The following is a 23,668-nucleotide window of genomic DNA, read 5'->3' as shown; positions in this document are numbered from 1 at the left end:
TGAGGAAATGGAGGTCTTAACATTTGGAGCCAAAGCTCACAAAGCATTGAGTTATGGGGAAGCTATTTCAAATGGGTCACAGCCAATGGATAACTGCAGGACACAGCCCCAAATTCCACACGTCCAATTTCTTGGGCCCAACAATGAGCAGACATTTTCAGGACCATTTCCTGAATGCCGAAGTTGCTGGGAAAGTTGTAGGAAGGCTATGATTAGTGTCACGGGTTCATGGAAAAACTCTGTAGTTTGGGGTCCCACTGGGAGCGTCATCCATGCCATTAAGCTTGACATTATAGCAGAAATATTGCCACTACTCCAGAGAAGAGGGGAGAGGAAATAACAATCACTGTGAAATACAAAATTAGAACACTAAAAGGGTCTAGTTCTCCTAAGAACACAAATACTAATTCTCTTTTGCACTATAAGACATACAACTGGATTCTTAAAGACAGAGTGTTTTAATTACAATCCACTATATTTCTTTAACAAATACTGAAGATTGTTTCATTTAGCCACTATATGATATCATGGCTATTTTTTTCTTGTATTTCACATTTTAATATTAAAGCAGGAAAGAGTAAAATAATCAAGCACAAAAAGCATGGCTACAAATCTTTCTAACACTCTTGTTTTCTTTCCTAAGCTCTGATGTTTAGCTTGAGAGTCAATATTAGGAATCTTTACATAGTGGCTATAAACTAAGAGTTTTAGCTGATATATATAGCTGAGAAAGAGAGCGAGAGGGATGGATGGAGGGAGGGAGAGAGGGACGGAGAAAGAGAGAGAGAGGAAAAGAGAAATAAATTGCTGAGAATTTAAAAGATTGTTCCTGGAAATGAGCACATTCCCAATATTTACAAATTCAAAGGATATGAAGATCAGAAAGGTGTTAAAAAAAAAAAAACACCAAAGACCCAAAAAACAAAGAAAACCCATCCCTAATTCATGACTGTCATAATATAAGATCCATTCCATTTCTAGGAGCCTTCTGGACTCATCCTCCCTGGGTTGGTTTGAGCAAGCAGACTCCAGCTTCTCCTTATAAGGGGACCTTAGCGATCCTCCCTTTTGACCACATTAGGCATATTATAACCTGCTCCAGAGACTTCTGAAGCTGGAAATGATCAGTTTAGAATGCAGCATGGGACAGACTTAAGTACTGAAGTCTCCTAGTTAACAAGCAAAAGCAGTTAGAGTTTGAGAATGAAAGCTGGCCTGGATATCTGGATGTACAAGAAGGGGAAACCTATTTCTCTATATCTATGCCTGGACTACAGTTTTTATGCTTGATTTTCAGCATCAGGTTTCTTAAATGGTAAATCCCAACCCAGTAGATAAGGTCCACTTTACACCCTCATGATGAATCATCTCTACTTGCAGATGTAGCACTTATCACAGAACTTTCTCCAATTCTCTGTATTCGAGGATAGGTTTTCTGCCAGATAAGTCCTGATGTTGAAACATTATGTGAACCCAAAAAGAATCCTGGCACAATTCTAGGCTTGCATATTCTAATATGAACTTTAACAATGCTAGTGATATTTGTCAATAGAGCTAAAACTCAAATCATACATAATACAAAGCTAGCTGAGTGATTGTTATACAGAGACACGCAAAAATATTTCCTGATTAATCAATACTTGCAAAGAAATAAAACTGCCAATATTTTCTGATCCTACAAAAATCCACTTTGCACAGCTTGTGAGGGAAAAAAAGTGAACTAGAGTTCTTGACTAAATACTTTCTGAGGAGCCATCATTCACCACAAGAATAAATCAGAGGAACACTGTGTCATCTTAATATAAGCAATTTAAAAATATTTCCCAAAGGGTTCTGAAAGCAAACAGTCCAACTTCACTGGTTCAGTAAAAACTGCCAAATGATAGACAAACTTGACTGCTGACAAATCACTGGCAGCAAAATACCTTAAATATTTCCAAGTGTCCTTATGTATTATAAAAGTTCCAGACATTTATCCCTGATTAAAACTGAGCACCACTAATGGAGGACAAAATTAAAGTCATAAAGCAAAGGTCTTTAGCAGCAAAAGCTTGCTTCACTAATTTGTCTCATGTTCATCCGGAAAAATTTGTCTAAAATGTTTTCATTAATTCTTACTCTGAAACATTAATGTACTTAAAAGATTTTTTAAAGTATAAATAGCTGAAGTCACGCTGCTAAAGTTCTCAGCTTCCCAAATTAGAAAATGAGAAAAACATTATAATAATTCCTTTCCAATGACCAGTGGGTTTACTCACTAAAATCCTGTATCTACATTTCCTTACACAGTTAGTCTTTAATCAATAGCTTATTTTCCTTTTCCCGGTCAACAGTGTTTTGTTCTCTAAAAGTGTATTGGTGCTTCTGCCCCACACTGTATGAACACATTCAATTGTAAAAGTGAAGGTACACACTTCTCAGTCGTTTCCCTGAGGAGCCGAACAGTACTTGACCCAAGGCCACGGAGCTCCTAGACCAGGTCCACCATCCTCCCTGCCCAGAGTGCTGCCAACACAGCCCACTTACAGATGGGTGCCTCCACCTGAAATATTTTTATCCACACCAATCCCTGCCATCGCGTAACACCTCTGGCTGAACATCCCTTTTTTGGGGATGAACTTCCAGACATAAGATGATTTGAAGGAAACTATTACTTCTGTTATAGGCAGTATATGGAAGAAAATGGGCTTTTTACAAATGGTTTAGGTAAAGAAAACCTCGATAGGCTTTGGATTTCTCACCACAAGAGGGCGCTAAGGGACTAAACTTTATTCCCTCCCCCCACCCCCACCCCCAAGTGAACTAATTCTTTTCGGTGGACCCTGAAACACTTAAGTTTTTTCTTAAAATATTCAGTGCTGTTGAACATATTAGCCTGGGCACGCGTAAGAAAATCCGTTTGATAAGGCCTAAAAGAACTCTATGGGAAAGTAAGAATTTTAATACGAATTAAAAATGTAAGTAGAATCAAGTCTAATACTAGGAACCTGAATAGTGAAGCAATTAAGCGATAGGTGACCCTAGAAAGAATGTGAATCGTGGATACTTTACAAATCGTGGACACATTTATTTTTTCACCCAAATAAACTAAGACTTTGAACCTAACGATGAGACCCGGGGGTGGGGGAGTTCAGTTTTTCAAACGACTGCATTGAAATAGCATATATTGCAAAAACAACTAAATCCTTGAAAATGCATAAAAGTTATAAATATGATACTGGGGGTCTCTAAGAAACTATTAAGTATCCGACTGCCAGTAAAACCTATTTAAAAGTTTTTCTACCATAAGCGTATAGGAAACATACACTAACGTAATTCAACCCATTCTCCTGCCTTTTGCCAATCGAAAAAGAAAACAAGAATCCAGTCCAATTTTTATCAGCTTCCAGAGAAGGTGACAGAATCTTTCCCATTATCATTTTAATGGCTTATCAACACATGGGCTCTCGGTGATAAAACCAGGAATGCATCCGCTGTAAACTTGACTTGTTGCTTCTGGTCCGTGGCTTTAAAAATTATCTTTCAAAGCGGAAAAACACTCTAGCCTTAAACGGTGCCACGCTGCAGGGGTGACACCTTCGTCTCTGCGCTCGGGAAGGTCGCGCGTTTTGCGCACTGCAGCGAGGAGGCGGCTGGCCCGCCAGGGGGACTTTCACAGGCGCGAACGCCAGGGGTAGGCTCGCCGCCCCCCCAAGGAAGCAAGAACCAGGTTTTGCTGGTTGGTTCGACACGTGACCCGCGGGAGCCAAACGGCACGCAGCCCCCGGGGAGCTGGTCCTGCCCGGGGTCAGCGAGCAGCGGCAGGTGCTGCGCAGGGAGGCCCGAGCGCGGCCGGGAGGCCAGGCGGGAGCGGGAGCTGCGCAGACGCCCCGGGGACGCGGGGAAGCCCCGGCCGCTGCAGACTACGAAGCGAATCCAGACCGGGAATGTCCTTGGGAGCCCGAATCCCGGGAGGGTGTGCACGGAAATGCTGAACTTGCCCTTGCTCGTGACTTGGTTTAGTTGCTTTACTTTGGCTTTTGCCGTGCTCCACTAAAATCTCCAAAATTTTAAAAACGAAAAGCGAAGATTGTTGTCTTAAGAACTAGGAATGGACACCACAGGAACGTTCACAGGCCCTGAGGGGGATGAAAATGCTGGACCGTGATCAGACCCCGCCTCTGAACTTGCACCTTTCCTCATCAGCGCAAGTGCCTTTTCTTTCCTCAACATTTCCATGAAATCTTTCAAAAATTCTATGTCATGACTCAAATTAATCATTCTGAGGAAGGGGAGAGACTGAAGGAGCATAAATAGCAAGAAAAGGACAAGAGCAAAAGGTTAGCTCCTTTCAAAGTTCGGACAAGAGAAAATAGGTCTTTTTCTCATAAAGAAAATTTGCTTTTTGATTTTCATTCTTTCCAAACCACCCCTGAGTTTGAAAAAGATGCATTTTACATGATTGGTAGTTTTGAAAAATACCCATTAAAGCATAATTTATTGAATAGCCCTTGGAGAGTTTTCATGGCATCATTTTTGAGGATGTTATTCATTTGAAGATGCATGCGGGTGTGTGACAAGACCTGTGGAAGTGCGTGTATCCTGCACAAAATTAGGACCTATAAAAGTCAGGAAATGTCAAGATCTAGGGCACGGATTTTTTTTTTTTTTTTGGTCCATAAATGCTAAATAGGTAAAATGCAAAAGAAATGCCCTAATAATTTAATAATACAAAAAGCATGAAAGATGTTCTTTGGGTTTAATCTGGAGGGGAATTGCCCATTGGCAATTAAGAAAAAAAGCTTTTGATTTTTTTTTAATACATTAAATGTGGGATTGTGGCTGAAAAGGGTAGTATGGGGAAGTAAACATCAGTTGAAAGAAGGCTAGAGAATAATCTAGGGACTGAATAACAGTGAACCCAAAGGAGAATGAGAATTGTGAGTGATGGTACAGATGCAAGAGGGTCCTTTTGTGAGTTAGAGCAGATGTACTATTGCAGGGTGGTGGGAATGTGGAGAAGCATGGGAAAACCACAATTGGTGTGACCTATAGACTGTGGTTAACAGCAATACTGTAATATTCTTGCATCAATGCCAAACACGTTCTGTGTTGCTTATGGGGGCGGGGTATGGAAAAATGTGCCAAATGTAGGCTATGGACTATGGTTGGTGGTAATAGTCCAATGATATTATCTCATAATCTGTAACAAATATTCTACAATGGTGTGGTGTGTTGGTGAAGGAACATTGTATGGGAACTCTACACATGTGCATGACTGTTTTGTAAGTTCACACCTCTATAATAAAAATATACTTTAAAAGTTGGGTTGGAGGAAAAATACACCAAATGCAAGATATGAACTATAGTTAGTAGTAATATTTTGATGATGCTTTTGCAGTTTGTAACAAATGTATCACAACAATGCAAGGTATGGTGGAGTGGTGATGTATGGAATCTCTGTATGATGTTATGCATGTTTATATTGTAAGTTCACAACCTTTACTATACACTTACTATTTATGTATGTTCATATATGAATGATATACTTCAACAAAAAATATTTTTTAAAAATGAAAATAAAATGCATTAAATGCAATTATCTTTCAAAATTCAGTTTTGTGAGGTGCCTACATACTGGCCTGTAGCCCCTTAACCTGCAAGCTCAGCAGGGGCAGGAACTAAACCAGACTTCCTCATCTCTTCCCCACAGCCTAGCACAAAAGTTGGCACATAGTAGGTGTTCTTCAAACATTTTCAGGAGGTGAATCAGGAAACACAAAATTGTAAAGATCCCAAGGAACTGACATAAATCTATAATGAGGGTACATGCTTAGGAATCATACTTTTGAACTTGACCACAAAAGAACAAAATGTGTGTCTACAATCTGGGTTAGTGAAAGGAGCTCTGGGAATCTTGCTGTCTGTATTTCAATAACTGTGTTGATAATACAGGATGATAGAGAAAGAACCCCAACCTAGGCCCTGAAAGAAATGGATTTTGGTTCTTGCTCCAGCACTGATTAGTTGAACTTGGAAAATCAGATTTGCCATCTGTAAGAAAGGAATGCTTATACTTACCTTGTTTACCTGACAGGACTATTTTAAGGATCAAATATGATAAAGTATTCAAAGTTACTTTGCACTGCATGAAATACAAAGCCAATGATTATGGACTAAATTGTACTGACTTTAGCAGTATTTATCTATCTATCTATCTATCTATATGTATTTTACATTAATTATCAAGATTTCTGTCAATTAAGCCAGCTATATTTCCTATAAAACCATAGAAAATGAAAATGCAGTGTCCACTTATTCCCCTCACGTCCCATGATTTATCTCATTTTTGATACTGTAGCTAGACTCAACATAAGAAAATAAGAATTTCTCAAGTTATTCTAAATTTGAAGGAGAGTTTTAAGAAGTCTTTCCTCTGTGCTTTCTTATATGCATAGAAGAATGCATATAAGATATGCATACTTCTGAAATACTTTTTTTTTTTAATGAATTAATTCTGAAATTAAGTCTTTTCGAGCCCAGAACAGGTATGTTGCTTTTCTCGTGGGCACAAGACTAACAACTCTTCACTTACAAGAATCCTCTGGACTCGTTTAAGTATTTTATCTTATAAGTATCTGATAATATACATATGTTTTGATATCCCCAAATTACTTCCTTTCCCCAGAACCAAATTACTTAGCTATATCTTATCACTAATAACATTTTTCCCCAGGATGTTGCAGTAATTTCAAGACTCCATTAATCATGCTCAGAATCTAAAAGATAAGAGTAGTTCCAAGGAGGTTAAAATGTGACAAGTCAATTTGCCCATGTAATACAATATAACATGGACAAAGCTTGAAATCTCACAAAACCTACTATTTGCTAAATCTAACTAATTTGAAAAAGTGGTCATATCAATCTGGATTAATAAATAACAATTTGAATCTATTTTCAATAAACACTATTAATATGGTTACTCAAAGAAAGAAATTAAGCAAATAGTTGAAGTTTTTTTAGTCAAAATCTTGGTTTTGAAGCTCAATGGACAATACAAAATAATGATACATAATTAGCCCAAGGAATAGTTTTACTTCTTTTTTTAATTACTTCTTAAATACTTAAAAATAGCCTTTGCTGGGAGGCAAATTTGGCCCAACGGATAGGGGTCCACCTACCACATGGGAGGTCCAAGGTTCAAACCCAGGGCCTCCTGATCCATGTGATGAGCCAGCCCACGCACAGTGCTGATGTGTGCAAGGAGTGAGTGCCACGCAGGGGTGTCCCCCACGTAGGGGAGCCCCACGCACAAGAAGTGCGCCCCATAAGGAAAGCCGCCCAGTGCAAAAAAGTGCAGCCTGCCCAGGAATGGCGCCACACACATGGAGAGTTGACGCAGCAAGATGATGCAACGAGACACAGATTCCGAGTGCCGCTGACAAGAATACAAGCGGACACAGAAGAACATACAGCGAATGGACACAGAGAGCAGACAACTGGGGGGGGGGGCAGGGAAGGGGAGAGAAATAAATAAAAAATAAATCTTTAAATAAAAAATAATGTATTAAAAAAAAGAGCCTTTGCTTAACAGGTAAACGCCCTTTGCCTCACTATCATTCACAAAATTGGCATGTCTCTCTTCCACAGTGCAAAAACCCTAGAGTATGCCCAAATTATTTTTTAAAAATTAGTAGAATGTTAATGTCATTTTTACTATACCTATTTTGTAGTGGTTTTACAGGTTACATTTACAGGATGGTTTCTTGCTTTTTAATTCTGAATTACTGCCCATTGACTATAAGTCCTTTGACTAGGTGCATCACATTTTGTAAATTAGGAGTTATTAACTTTCTTGTAAAAAATAGATTACAGACTGTAGAATATAGAAAAATGTGACCATTCTCCTTACAATCTGTACTTGACTTAAAAATATATATATATATAGTAGAAGACAGAGAACCACATGTGTGGGTATGTTAGAGAGAGAAGGGGGGGTGCATTAGGAGAAGGGACAATGGTTAGGCCCCTCTGGCTCAGGGCCGCTTCCTCCTTCCCTGCTTCCCTTCCCCTGCAGGCCCAGGACAGGCATCTGACCCAATGACAAGGACAATTTCTCCTTGGCAAGAGAACGCTGATGAGTCAGAAGTGCCCTAAAGTGGCCTTCCCTTCTCTCCTAAGGGAATTATAAAATTTTAAGAGAACCATAAAATTGTTAATTTTGCAGACATTCTAAAATCCCACAATGGGAGCCCACCAAGGCATCCTGGAAGGAATAAGTAGGTTTCCAAATTAAAGGATTCTCTGCAGGAATTGGCTCAGCATCTTGTGTGATGATATAGATCTGAAGTAATCACCTTTCCTAACAGCTGTCTGATAGTTCATGTGAAAGTCTTAGATGAACTATCAAGCAGCTGTGAGGGTAACGAGGGGAGCTTGCCGTCTATTGGGACGTGGGATGAGCCCAGAGACCTCCTCTCTAGGTTTTTCAAATCAGCACTCTTACCCTGGGCATTTACATTTCTCTAAATATACCCTAAAAGGGTGGAGACACATTTCTCACCTATCTACAACTGCTCAGAGTACACCACAGCTGTGCAAGAGGTACTGGGGTGACCAGAAGATAGGACGTGCCATGAGGAAACAGGCACTGCTCCTTGCAGATCTAAATACTCACTGCAGGATATAATAATTACCTAGGAAATGACAAGCTATTGACTTCTGGAATAAAATTACCTTTATTTTCTAGAACTTACTTAATTTTGGGACCAAATAAAAGAAACACTTAAGGAGAGTAGTATTTATGTCAGAAACAAAATATTTGACAGGCTGGGAAGTAGGATTGGCTACTGCGTGAAGCAAATTCCTTTTAAAAATCGTATTTTAAACTTCACTCACTGAGTTACTTCATTTGTTTGGGAGTATCGGTAAATATGCAGTATAAGTTTTTAATATACTGTTTAGACACTTATTTTATGACACTTTATCTTTCATAATCTGTTCCTACTTCTTTCTGCACTCACAGAGAGCCTTTGAAGGAACAGTCAGCTTAATATGTAACCACGGTATGAAAGCCTCGTAGTTAGGCCATTGTATTTTTTAATATTTGAAAGAAGAGAATTTAAATTAAGAATATAACATCATAAAGGCAAATGAGTGAGATCTGAAAGGAAAAAAATGGTTATATTTGCTAACATGTTTATAAATCACAAATACATTCTCCTTCTCTCTAAATTCTCAGAACTAAGCTAGGGATGATCACTGGAGAAGTATTTAAGGAAGCCAAACAGAATTTAAATAAAGTGATTTTAATTATTAGCTCCTATCTCCCATCCCCCTCCCCACAATGTGATTTTGGAAGTAAAATGTAGAGAACTAGATTAGCAAATGAAGAAAAGAAAGACTGGGGAGAAGACATACTGAAATTTGCCAGCTATGATTCTATCCACCAAGGTACCATGCGATTTTTCAAAATAGAAAAAGTGGAGAAAAACCAGATGGCTTCTGATTCTCAAGGACATTTAATCTCCACACTAACAGAATTGAGGAGAAAAAATGATGAAAGCACATTGGTTAAATACTGCTCAATTACCGCTACCCCTTTTCTCAGGCTACATAGTTGCAAAAGTATTTGACGCTAAGGAAATGTCAACTTGTAAAATAATAACTCAAAACTGGGCTGACCTTCCTTTGCCTAAAATTAACGGAGAGTTCTGACATTTACTGCATACCAAAGTTCCTTTTGGTAAAATAACTTTTTACTCTAGAAAGGCCAGTAATGACATAGTGCTAAAGGACCTTCTGGCATGTATAGAAAAGACCCAAAGTCAGAGAAGAGTAGACATTTAGATTTGGAAGGGGTTAGAGAGATCAGAGTTCAACTCCTTTCTGTTATAGATTTTCAACTTTTAATCAAAATGACAAGATTTTTTTTCCAGATTGAAAAATGTATACCCAATCATGAGGACACAAATATGGCTGCCACAAAATTTTCATTATTAGAGGGCAAGCTTGTATGAGATAGGTCTTCTATCCCAAGATGAATTATAAAATAGAGCCCTATCTTCACAATAAAAGCTTAGGGTCCCTGGGGCTCTCCCTCTTCTCTGATTCACACTGTTCTAGATTTCTACCTCAGTAAAACAGCAGTAGGGCTTCCTACAAACTAGCCTCTGGCTATTGATGCTGTCATCTCTGGTTCCCTAGTCACTACCATCCCAAGCTGGTCCTACTAGTTCTCTCTGTATCAAATCCATTATGACTTCCCAAGAGCAGTAACATGGGTGGCCTGTGGCCACGTGCAAGCTTGAAGCAGGTAGGCATGGAATGTTTGAGTCAGACCACGTGGTAGAGGCATGTGGAGGGAAAGTGTTACAAAGAAAGCGTGTGTGTGAAAAAGAGGAGAGAGAGTGGAGAGGAGAGAAGAGAAGAGAAGGTAGAGGGTAGAGGAGAAAGGAGAGACAGAAAACCGGTACTGGTGAATGTGTATGACAAAAGGCATCCCATGAGATGAGAAAATAAATTGTGTGCATGAGCACTTGAATAAACAGGAAAAGGGAAAGCAGATAAACAGTGGGAAAGGATTAGGAATTTGTGGTGGGAGTAACGTAGAGCAGAATTCTAAAAAAGAAAGAAAAGGGAGGCAGTTGTGGCCCCTGTAGTAAAGCATGTAAAACTCTTCTCTCCCATCAACACTGTGGCCATTGTGTTTTCAGAATCTTAGGCAGGAGCCAAATGTCTCTTCAAGTCAGTGGGCCACATTCCATCCTCAGTTAATCTGCTCCAGCTGATGTCATCATGTCCCTGCACCCAGAAGGGCTGAAAAGGATGCAATGAACAGATCAAGTTCTTCAAGAGAGATAAGCAATGTAAAGTTCATAAAAAAGAAACAACACTGTTCTAGTTTATGCCCCTGAATCATACTTTAGGGTGTTATTTTTAGCTTTTTGTGGAAGTTTTGTGTTGTTTTTTCCCCCCAGCCACATCTACCTTGGCAGGCAAGCCATTTCAATTAGATGTCTGGTCATTGTCTCCTGCAAAGAATGGAGTGTCCTACCACCAGAGGCAGAATGTTGAGCCCCAGGAAGGGAGGACACCCTCCAATGAGCCCAGCTGGGACTTGCGGGGTCAAAGCCTGCTTTAATTAGTTCCCATGACTCAGCGTGTGTGGTCTACAAAGGGGATGAGGCATGTACTCATCTTTACCAAGTGCTTCTACATCTGAGTTTAGAGCAAGACCCCAAAGCTTTCTGTATTCCAACTCCTTATCTGGAAGAGAAAGCACATTATTCTTGCCACCCACATCACAGACATGTTGGGATGGCCTACAAAACAATGTTTATCAAGTGCTGTGAGCTAGGATAAAAGGTGATATGTCCAAAAGTCCTGACTTAAAAGAATATATATCACTGCCTAGCCTACTTGCTTAGAAGACATATAGTCCGAGAACAAGATTCATCCAGGCACCTCCCACCTTGCCCATGAAGTACTGATCAGATCAGAGAGAAGAGGCCCAGAACAAAAAATTAGTAACTCCCAAAGACTTAAAGACACATTCTGCTTTTTGCCAAACAACTTTATATTCAGGAAAAAACGTCTTTGGGGACTCCTATGTGGAAGTGATGGAAGGGGTGGCGAGTGAGAGGAGGCACACTTTTTCAACTCAGTTTTCTAGTCTATCCAAATTTCCACCAACAATCAGGACAAAATGACGAAACAGAGAGAAACAAACTTTTGAGGCATAACTCAAGTGTCATCATCCATAGAGCATACTGCCTGCATTTTAGGTGCCTGCTGGTGAAAACTTCAATTTGCCTTTCCCTGAACTCCCATTCCCAGAGCAACTTGGTCTCCACTGGGATTCAATGTCACAGCACTGCCATGTTTTCCCTCATAGCATAGAGCATTCAATAAGAATTTCTTTTTGGCATTCCTTGTTTGATGTTTCTCTCTGACTTGAGATTTTAAGATCCATGAGGGCAAGTACTATGTCTGTTTTGCTAATCACGAATTAAATCCCTGAGCACAGTGTTACCATATAATAGGAGCTCAATAAACATCTGCATGAATAAACATTCATTCATGAATGGGACTGGAGGGGATGGGATGGAATGGGATGGGATGGCTGAAAGTTTGTCTGGCTCAAGTAGTTTATTTGGGTCTATTATGTATAGATTTAATTCCTTTACCAATCGGTTAGGGAAAACAATTTCAAACTCAAGTATTTAGCCAGATGCTATCTATAGTGCTTGAGATCTTCCTTGAACTTAAGGTTTCTTACCTAGCTCTAACATGCTACAATGGGATATCCATAAAAAATTCTTTGGACCAATTCTCAATATCTAACAAGACATAGTTAAGAAATTCATTTTGTTCTACCACTTATTACTAAAAGCACCTTTTGCCTGTTTGTAAATTGATCTGCAAGCTTGACGGGTTGGCAAAATCTCATGCCAGTAAAGGAATCATCCCCATCAAGGTGCTTTAAACCAGGCATGATTTCATTATAGCATTTTTAGAAATTAGCCAAGAATCACTGTTAGCCTCTCATATTAGATTTTCACATGAAGAAGTCTAGAATCAATTGAATTTGAGGCAGATAAGCATTATGCTTTCACAAAATTATGCAGTTAACCAATGGACATAATAAAGCTATGAGAGGATATGGTATTCAAGTATACTGTTAGGTTTTTTTAATGGATTTGCCAAAGGGGGAGAAAAAAAAACAAAGGGGCACCACTTCCCCCACAGTCATATGGTTTGGTCATTAACTCTGACTAACTCTTCCTTTGCTTAATTGCGCATTGTACTGAACCACTTCACAAGGATGAGGGTTCTGTGAATATCATTTTTGAGGGTGAAATTCTCCACACCCATACTACATAATTACCAGCATCATTAAATGCTGTATGGAAACGTATTTTGGATGCTCATGACATTCTACCAACAAACCAGGAAGAAAACCCAATTGTACAGTTTTTACTTGTCAGGGTTTGTTTTATGTTATGTCTTTGATCTTGAATTAAAACATGCAGTCTCATTTTGCTCCATGTAAAAGAAAGGGATTTTCCTGCCAAAGTTTTGTCAGGATCACATTTACCAAAAAAATAATTTCTTCCATAAATAGTCAAGGACTGCTGGTGCTTGACATCACGGACAACAGTGTGTACTCACATAATGTGTTTCATGCTATAGAAGCCACAGGACACATCCTTCACTGAAGATATTTAATTTTCGACTACTTCTAAACATGGAAACAAAATCAACTCACACTATTTTTAAAGCTGCACAGGAAGATGAGTCCAAAATACAGTTGAAATCAGAAATGTAGATTTTTGTGATTGTAATCTACCACAAGTAGAACAGTTAAGGTCTCAGAAGCACATGCCAAAGGGGTACATTTTATTTAGTGGAAAGAAATAGTAAGATGAGATGAAACTGGGGTAAGTATAGCTTTCCTTGTGGGTGACACTCTATATTGCAATGATAGCCAATGCAGAGGACACAACTCTGGGTGGGTCTCGTGTACAGAAAAAGGTAACCCCACTTAGCACAGATACAGTTTTTAGTGACTTCTCCATGGTATACTCGTTGATATTTTACCTCTGGAGTCAGACATTTAACCAAAACTTCCTTTGCAAAAAAACTATAAAAAAATTAAAGGTAGGTGAAGGTGTGGGAACCCATATTCACTTTCACAATTAGATTGTTGGATGATGATTCACATGCAATATGTGGAAATGGGAAGTAGGGGACATCTGGAAAAAATTTTGGCATTACATGACACCAGACAAAACATAGAACAGGAAAAAGTGTTTATTAACCCAAATAACTAACTAACGGGAGGAGAAGCATATCATCAAATTCTTCACCCGAACACTAGTGACACTCAAAGTCGGATATCTTTGGGTGTTTGAATCTATTAAAGGTTAGAGTAAAGTAACACTTTACACATTTTCCCTTAAATAATATCTAGATCCAGGAAAGTTGGCTTTGGGGGAGGAGAGGAGTTGAACAATACTTGTAAATGTTTCTATACTAGAGAAAGCAATTTGCAACAAAAATGTGCAGTGGCATCTGTAAGAGAACTGAATAAAGAGAGAGTTGGCTTCTCTTATACTTAAGGGCTAATAATTCTGGAAATGGATGTTAAAATCACAATGTTGACTACAAACTGGAAGATAATTCCAAACATACCTCCCAAGTAAGTTATCTCATTTTTTCTTCACCCAAAGCATCCAAAAGCTACAAATATACTACCAAACATTCCTGCTATAGTACTAAAAACATTCTAAAATCTCACTAACTTAGGCCCTAGGAGTGCTTCTGTCACTGGGTGGAACAAGTTAATTCCTTTAGATTTCACATCTTCTTTTGTGAATTGAGAAGTTTCAGCTAGATGATCTCAATCGACCTCCACACATCTAGGAGCCTATTTAGCAAGGCCAACAAGCAAACCCTTCCCTATTGTGTCACAACTTCAAAATGCGGAAACTACTAAAATGACGTGCATATGTACATGTATACGACATTTTAAATTTCCTAAATGCTTTTACATATAATATCTTTCATTTGATCCTTTAACAACACTAGGAAATTTGCAAGTGAAAGGTTATTCCCTTTTTTTTAGGAGGATAGCTAGATTAAAATGACTTAAAGAAACACACTCAGCTAGTAAATGGTAGAACTCAGGTTAGAATCAAAGCTTTTATTCTACCAAATTATTCTTTCCTAAAGGATATTCCTGTTTGAGAAATAAAAAGGGCCTGTGGTCAAATAAGTTTGGAGAACTGTGTATGATATATACACGTCCTTAAAAAATTCAGAAGACACATTAGCTTATTAAAGATTCTGAGATGTCCTCGAGTAAAAAGAAAATATCCATTTAATCTTTTTTTTTTTTTTTTTTCACCAGGAGGCTCCAGGGATCAAACCCAGGTCCTCTCATATGGCAGGCTTGGAAGCCTTATCACTTGAGCCACATCTGCTTCCCTATCCATTTAATCTTAACTTGGTGCTTCCCAATCTTATATGTCCTTAGAATCCCATTCTCATTTTCATTCCAAAAGTAACATCCTAAAAACGATCTGAGAATTACATCTTGGGAACTCCAAACTAGACACTATTGCCTCTTGGGAGTGTTCAAAATACTAATATGAATAAATATAATTGATCAGTCTCAAAAACTTAGAAGTAATTTCAAATACATTTGATGCACTAGCTAAACAAAGCTTAATGGTTTATTAAATAAGCCTCCTAACGTTTTATACAAAGTAGCACTTTCTTGCGCATTTTGAGTTTATATATTTCAAGCCTTGAAAGTAAGAAAATGGAATTTCTTATAAATATACTAGATTTTGGAATTCTCACTAATTCAAATCTGGCACAGTGCCTGTGCATAGCAAATATTCAATAAATAAATAATTATTAATAATAATTCATTATTACTAATCCAATTCAGTTAATGCATTCTAATTTTCAAGAGTAAACAGAAGAATAAATAGTTGGTTTGAGAAGAATACTAAATATCTAATATTTAGTATCAAATATTAAATATCTAATATTTAATATTAGATATGACATCTTTAATATTTAAAACAATGGTAAATATGATTTCATTTAGGGAAAGAAATGTCAATATTCTGATAAAAATAGTAGAAAGATAATTTGTTATTTACTAATCCTTGAGGACCCAAATCTATTCTACATAGATACTAAGGCTATCAAAGAATGAAAAGAGACTGGTTAGTCCATATATGAAGTGAAACCTATAAAGCACCATAATCTTGTACTTTTAATTTCATAATAAAATCATCACTGCAAATATTCCTATTATTAACCATCTATAAATTAAAAGAAAAATGACATAAATATATTTGTAAATTGAAACACTTAAGTTTCAAAACTTACCAATAAAATACAGTTCTACTCTCAAAGAATTTCATATCAGATTTAATGGCAACTAAGAAAAAAATTCATATTTACCATCTTAGGAGAAATCAAAATCTTTTACCGTAAAATTGATGTTAGATTCTAAAGTATTTTTGACAATTTACTGCAATAAAGCCAAAAAATAATTAGAACACTGAACATTGTACTCTAGAAACAACAGCATTTTATATATTAATACATTCAAACTAATATCTAAACTCCTATTATGGCAATAACAGCTAATGAAAGATAATCAATGTAAAATGGCACATATAATTGGAAAGATTGGAAAATTTAGTCTATCACCTTGCATTTAGGATTAATTGGATTTACAACATTCCTTGCAGATAATGTTTTGTTCTTAATTAGCATGTCCTTGAGAACAGAACACTAAAAATACTTGTTTTGTATTCTTAACAGGGCCTTGCAAAGCTGTGTGCACATAACAGTGACTGAAAAATACCTGTTGATTGATGAATCATAGTTCTGAAGAGTAACAAAGGAAATCCCATGACCGTTCGAAGCAATCTATTAAAAGGAAAGAATGCATCTTTCCAGATATAGAAGAACCTGATGAACAGGATGATGGTCAATCTTTTGACTTTGTCCACAATGTGTAAGTAATATGGCCACATTTGCCTCCAGGGGAAATCAGTAGTATAAAGATGTTCTTGAGACAGGTCTGAAAAAACCCTTACTTGAAAATGCCCTCCCTTAAGGGTTTTAGTCTCAATAACGTATGGAATAAGCATTCCCTCAACGCAATGGAATGCTTGTTATTCTGGGCTGGGCTTCCCCTCAGGCCTCTCAGATGGCGAAGCAGGGCTCAGACTTGGGCAGATGACCTGTCTGACCCACTCCGCATCCAAAACAAGGTGGCTGCCTGAGGTTTATTTTTTCAGCTAGACTTGAGGCCCAAGTTGACTCTCCTCTAGAACAGGAACTGGGAGGTCTGCCCATGGCCCCACAGGAATAGATTCCTTTCTTTCTGGTCCTCCAGCAATCCTTTCCATCATTACCAATTTGGAGAAAGGCATCAGAAAGGTCTGCTTTCCTTGGCGGGTGGCCATCAGAAGAGTGTGCCTCGCTCAAGACTGCAGGGGATTCTGAAACATGCATTCATCTTGCTTGCCTCGCTCAGATCTAGATCCTCTTGTCTTCAAGAATGGAAACTGACCAGTGCTCTTACTAGTACTTGTAGCATATTACTTACCTCTTATTAGCTATAAGAGATTGGGCTAGTTCAGAGGTTCAGCCCGGGGTGATTTTGTCCCCCATACTGCCCAGGAGACTTTCGGCAATATCTTGGGGCAGAGGGTTGCTACTGGCATCTAGGGCTGAACATCCTACCATGCACTGGACAGGCCCCCACAACAAAGAATGGCAGTAGTTCCAAGGTTGGGAAACCCCCGTAGTTGGTTAATTCAACTGTATCAAGTGTGCTATAATAATTCCTGCTTAAAAGAGGGCTTTGTTTGTTTGCTTGCTGGCTTGCACACCATGAGGCAAAGAAAGTACCCAGCATCATGCTTGTCCCAAGGTAGGCACTCATGACTAATCAGTCTCCTTTTCTCTTTCTATTCTGATATTCATAAGCCCGGATTTTTCTGTGTTCAGCAATATCCCTTGTGAATGAGCAGAAGTTATCATTTAATTTATGTTAGGATGCAGAGAGGTTTATATGCGAGCCTAATACAGGGTACTAATGATTGTGTCAAATATATGAAGGAGCTAAATGGCAGGTAAAGTTACAAGCCATTTGGCATAAGAGGAAAGAGTATTCTCTACAAACTTCGTGCATAAGGCAACATTTAATTCTCCCCAGATTTCCAGAGCCAGAAACGGAATCACTTCCAGACTGGCCACAGACTTCTTCAGCCTTTCCAGATCAGATAAGGAACACATTTTAGACAAAAAGACAGCAATTTCATTTTCAAAGGTCTCTGCTTTGAAAGCAATCTGGGATTGTACTATCTTATGACTATATTATTGTTGGGCAGACAAAATGCACAGAAAGCGCCTGTGATTTAAAGACTGTCTAATTAGTAATAACAGGATAATGTGCTTCTTCCCAAAATCTTTGGCATGGATCTGGATATCAGTAGAGTTACAATAGTCTAAGAAGATATGAGATACCCTCACAGCTCTTCCTATTATATATAATTATCTTTAATCAACACTCTCTACACTCCCAAGATTGTGGCTTGGGAATATTCCTCAGAACAATCAGTATACGAAGAATTATCAAACCTTTTCCATGATTGCATTTATCACCTGGGCACAAGAGCTTTTGTCTCTGATTGACATTGTCATAGTAGAAACTGTAGTCTTAAAGCATATGTGGGGCAGATGAACCTACTCTAGATTCAAGCAAGTCTGGTGAATTAGGGAACATATAATATGCCTGCAAACTACCTCATCCAGGAAGCCTTCCCTTTATTTTATGATTCTATGACACAGGGATCACTCTCATTCCTGAACAACAGTGGCATTTATTTTCTCTACTACTTCTCCTGGAATTCAATAATTTACTCTTGTCTTATATATTTCACGACATCCATCTTACTTCTTTGGTTTAACTTCCAGATCCTTTTTCAGACACTGCAGGGTGGGAGAATATAACAATAGTTTTATACATATATGTGGGGTCCATGATTAAAATATGTGAAAGCCTACTTGTGCAAACTCTGTTTTAGCAAAATATAAATGTTTCATTCCCAAGCATATAGTAATAACTCTTGGGAATGTTTCTTACTATCTCAAGTAGTTGAGAAAATCAGGTTATCAAGTGAAAGAAGAGCTTAAATTTTGGTTATCCCCGAGTAGGCAAGCATTCAAAATCCTAATCAGTTTAAATAGATAACATTCCCACACTGCAGTGTGCTCTGGAGGAACACAAAGCCATTGTGTACAAAGCCAAACTAATTACCTAAGAGAAAACATCTGAAAATGTGAGCAACCATCCAAGAAAGTAGGGAAATAAGGAATCAGCAAAGACTCTGAAATCCAGCAGAAGTCTGGTGCATTGAACTGTTGCAATCAGAATAAAATGGCTAGTATTTTATGGATTCTTTGATAACTGTGAGATTATAAAATTGGGAGTAATCTATTGCAATGATGTTTATCATATCTGGAGAAAAGATATGCAAATTAATCGTATCTCCATGGGGAGCAGGACTCAGGCAAAGAGATTTGGAAATTTATACAGGACATATTCCAATTTTGATTGTGGATAATTGGTGGATTCTAAATGGCAAATATGTTAAAATGTTTTTCAAAGAGATGTGGAAAAACCATAGCTCAGAATCAGTATTTCCAAATCAATGAGCCGGTTCCATTCTATCCCAGATAGGTAACTTTAACTGTCTCTGTGTTACATGGCTCTGACTATCCTATCTTTAATTAAAATGAATCCAAATTAATTTCATTCGAACATTGTAATACTATCACAATAACTCCAATGGAATTGGAGACATTCATTAGGAGTTCAAAACTGACCAGTGATTTAAACCACCAGTTTCTAAACCCTTTATTTATTTTGCCTTTATACCTCATTGGCATTTCTAGGACTTGGGTGCTTTGAGAACACATAGGAGGTAGTGGCAGTTGAGGAAGACAAATTTCTCTTACTGACATGGCAGGCAAGAATAAACTTCTTTGTTCTTTAACCTTGTAATGAGAGAGATGGAACCAGATCTGTAATCCTAAATTAGGCCCTATGTGTTTCACATCAAATTGGTTATTTTAACATTACTTTCAAGACAATAAGTGGAAATTTACAATTTCCTCTTTCAGTGGGAGGAAGAATTCTTTGCCCTGTTCAATGCCATGTGGACCATGGAACCTGAAATATTTATGCTCAAGATGAGAAAAGAAAGATCCTTTCTATTTTTTGTTAAACTGATATATCACTAAACTACTTAGCTATATCCCTAGGTTTTGAGAGGCCTTCTGAATCCATTCAGTAATTATGCTCTTTAAAAAGAACAAATTCAGAATGTTTTAACCTATAGTGTGCAAATACTTTATTTTAAATATTCTTTACTTAATAATACAATAAAATATTAAAAGGGGGCAATGAAGAAGACTGAGTTTTGAGGGAGCAGAGTCAATCTAGAAAAAAGCATGTCTTCGTGAGGCAAGAAGGAGAGGAGAATTCTACATCTTTCATCCAAGCCACAACTGGATCACTGGTGTTTTCCAATTTTGAGGCTGAGGGTTGCATCGTAGTAGCTGACTGGCATGGAACCTTATCACAAGAAAGTAACACAGATCTATCCATCCTCTCACTCAGCATTCTCTTCACCTGGATCGTCAGGAGCTGAAGCTTAAGGCAGGGCCCCCAGGCATGTTTCCATGTCATGATTAATGCTGATCTTGCCTCAACTGAGGCTATCATCCACAGCAAGAGTCTCTTTAAAACTGACGCTTTCCTTCCTGAATTAGGTACATGATACTGTCTCATGAATCAATGTATCCTTCCCCTTTCTGAAGATTTTTAACCAGCTCTGGATTGAACTGTTTCAAGTCTCTGACTAGGAGCCACAAAATTATAAAGATGCCAGCCTAAAATATTTGGAAAGCTATGCTGGATAAAGCTAACTAGATATATTTTGATGGTTGGATTTTTGGTTAAAAATGAAAATGAATCTGGCTAGAAAGCGTAAATGAGATTAGAGGTCAGAACAGAATAGAAAAGTTTGAAAAATCAACAGATTCCGGGATGTGTCTCAGTAGGATCTGCAGCTGCTAGACGGGAGGTGAAAAATAAGAAGGTAGGTGTGATGGACCCTATTCTCCTTAAGAGAGGAATGCTAACTCTGCCTCGCCCTCTCCACTGCCTGATACTTTAAAAGTTATAAGGAAAAACATTGTAATATTGATATAGACCCTAATTTCCTGTTTGTTGGCATCCCAAAGTTATACATATATTCAGTTTCAGGGATTTTTCTATTAGTTCAGTGTACTCAAGTACATAACTCAAGTTAGAACAAAAAGTGACATATGAAAAAAATCCATAAAAAGTACTTGCTTATACTTTAAAATAACTCTTGAGAACACATACTGGCACTAGTTAGAAAAATTCCCCATAACACTGAACGAGCAAATTATGAAGATGAATTATATTTGATAACAAAAGACATAATTTTTTTTCACATACTTCATTCACTCAAAAACCATCCGGGTAGTAGTTGTGCTACTAACTGCTAGCATATTGTAAAAAATAAAAATGTCAGCACATCAGCAAATTGCTGAAAATAAATGAAATAATTTTCTGTAACGTAATGCACTGAATTTTCAAAAATGTGACTCTGCGACCATCATTAAAAGCTTTTGGCATGCTGTGGAACGAAGTAAAAATTGGCATACCCTCTGAAAGCTTCGGCTCCCTGAAACAAGGCAGTGGTCCAGAAAAGCAAACTCCCTTCTATGCTGACACAACCTACTATGTGCTCTCACACTGGGGAGTAAATGGTTTACTGTTGAAGTGTCTTTACTGACAAGCCTTTTTTCCCCCAGTGACTCACAGGTGGTCTCAGGCTTCTGCTTCACTGGGCACTGATGCACTGTCCTGGGTGAGAACCAGACTGGCATCGCCTTGCTAGGCAACAGAATTGCAGCGATTCAACTTGCCTTCCAGAGGAAAGTATCTTTATCCAATTCTGTGATTCTTCCATGAGAGGGAGGAGGAGAGCTTGCTCCCACAAAATACATTTATATTACAATTTTATATTTGAGAAACAATAAATATTTACTGGTTTTGTGAATAAATCTAGACAAGTGGGTCATGGATAAAAATTCTTTGAAAAATGCAAATTTGAGTGGACAGCCCTCAAGTTCAGTAGAAAAAAATGCTAAATTTAGTTCCTATAGATCAACTCCAAAAAAGTACTAACTCACAGATTTTCTGCCAATATACTTCTTTCTTCTAGAGTGAAAAAAGAAAAATAACCAAATCCTATTTTATATATTCATTACCACTCATTATTTCAATCTTTGGTGGGGGGGGGGAGAATAGCTCTTAAGATTATTTAGAAATAATTTTAAGCTTGGTTTTGCTTCATTTTTATGGCTCTGGGGAAATACTAAACAGTAGCAAGCTCTTTACATGAATTACTGATGACTCGATTAGTTTGAATGTGCCAGTGTCTATGATTTCCATGGTGATGGCAATTCAAAAAGAATAGTGATTATTTACATCTCTGCTACTCACCTTTTGTCCTTTCACTCCATGGCAGTCACATTTTCCACATCCAGAGCCAGCACAACCTCCCTAGAAATAAGAGAATAAAATTATTTAAATAGAAGAATATTTTCAAATTAGGATCAAGATTAAATTAAAATGATTTTAGCATCTTCACCTGTTTATGGGAGAGAGCTTAAAAATGTAAGTCATGTGACTATAATTTTGGTAAGTGGAATCTGTTTTAATGAGGTTGTCATCCTCCTTTGCCATAACAGATAAAATAAATACTCATGGAAAGAATAAATCAAAGCATTATTTAGTCCAAAGAATGATAGCTATCACCTATACCTTTGGTCCTTTGTCAATTTCTATTTGAGGGACTATTTTTTAATAGGACATCATGTGTATTTTTGTAAGGCAATGAAAATCTCCCACTTCTGACTTATGAATTTCAGAGGGCATAGAATATGCTTAGTCCCCTTGCATTTCCAAGGTCTAGCAAAGTGCCTTGCACATAGGCACTCGAAAAATAATTAGTTTTATTTGCATCAAGTAAATGAATGAATGAAGTTTTAAGTCCAATTTTTAAACAACTGATTTTCATATTGCTTGAATAAAGCTTGAATATTCAATTAAAGAACATTCAACAAAAATGTTCTTGGTAATTCATTTCTAACATAAAATTTAATTTTAAAAATGCATGGAAAAGCATCTAAGCATATAAAAAAAGTTGGAGAAAAAGAGGGCTAGTATTTGTCTGAATACCCACCATGTGCCACAAACAGTGCTTTACAGATACCATCTCATTTAATAATCATAACAATTGTTTTGAGATAGGTATTACCACCCTGATTTTATAGATGTAGAATTTGACTTGAGAGGTTAGTAACATGCTGAGAATGAGGTTGAAAGAAGAACCCAAGGCTGACTGACTCCAGCACCCATTATGTAAAACTCACAGTACATTAAGAGAGGAGCATATAATGGTACAGCTGCACATTTGTAATTTCCTTAGAATAATCCAAATTTTAAACCAAAATAGATATCATAAGTATTCTGGACAGAATATAATGGGGTATGTTAAGGATAATTTAGTTACTAAAGTTGTATCAGAGGCTCTGTTTTAAGTCTGAGATAAAAGTGCATACCTAAATTCTGCTTCAGGTGATACAAGTTTCTAGAAAATCAAATCATGATATAAATAGTATGGTGATCATATGAAGTCTATATTTTTAACAATAAACTTAAGTCTTAGCTCCATTGCCATGGTGATCTTCTGCATAAAACAAGTACATCTGGAGATATTTATTTTATAAAATTAAATCTGAACAAGTGCCTCCAAGACAGTAAGCTGTTCCCAATTTTATATTTTGGAAATGGAGACAACTGACAATAGGCCAAACAGACTCCAGAGATTACAGATCTGTTTCTTTGAGAAACTTACACTTTCAGCAATTTTCAACAAATACTCTGGTAACCTCCTAACATTTTAAACCAATCAATGTGCAAAGTTTTCCTTCAAAATTTGGGTTTTGGTGACCACTCGGATTCATCCAAAAAGTAGAGAACAAA

The 23,668-nt window shown here is 37.6% G+C and overlaps 1 protein-coding gene across 1 annotated transcript in view; it reads right to left on the bottom strand.

The window, feature by feature from the left end:
* COL4A1 (collagen type IV alpha 1 chain) overlaps nt 1-23,668 on the bottom strand; it is a 156,769-nt gene that overhangs the window by 69,641 nt on the left and 63,460 nt on the right. The window contains exon 2 of the mRNA XM_004447022.5: nt 22,124-22,183. Within this exon, the coding sequence (XP_004447079.2) occupies nt 22,124-22,183 (60 nt within the window). The remainder of the gene's footprint in view (nt 1-22,123; nt 22,184-23,668) is intronic.

This window comes from Dasypus novemcinctus, chromosome 15 (assembly GCF_030445035.2).
Source record: "Dasypus novemcinctus isolate mDasNov1 chromosome 15, mDasNov1.1.hap2, whole genome shotgun sequence".
In the NCBI taxonomy this organism is placed as follows: Eukaryota; Metazoa; Chordata; class Mammalia; order Cingulata; family Dasypodidae; genus Dasypus; species Dasypus novemcinctus.
The sequence above is the reverse complement of the archived record's forward strand: the minus strand, read 5'-3'. Positions and strand labels throughout refer to the sequence as shown.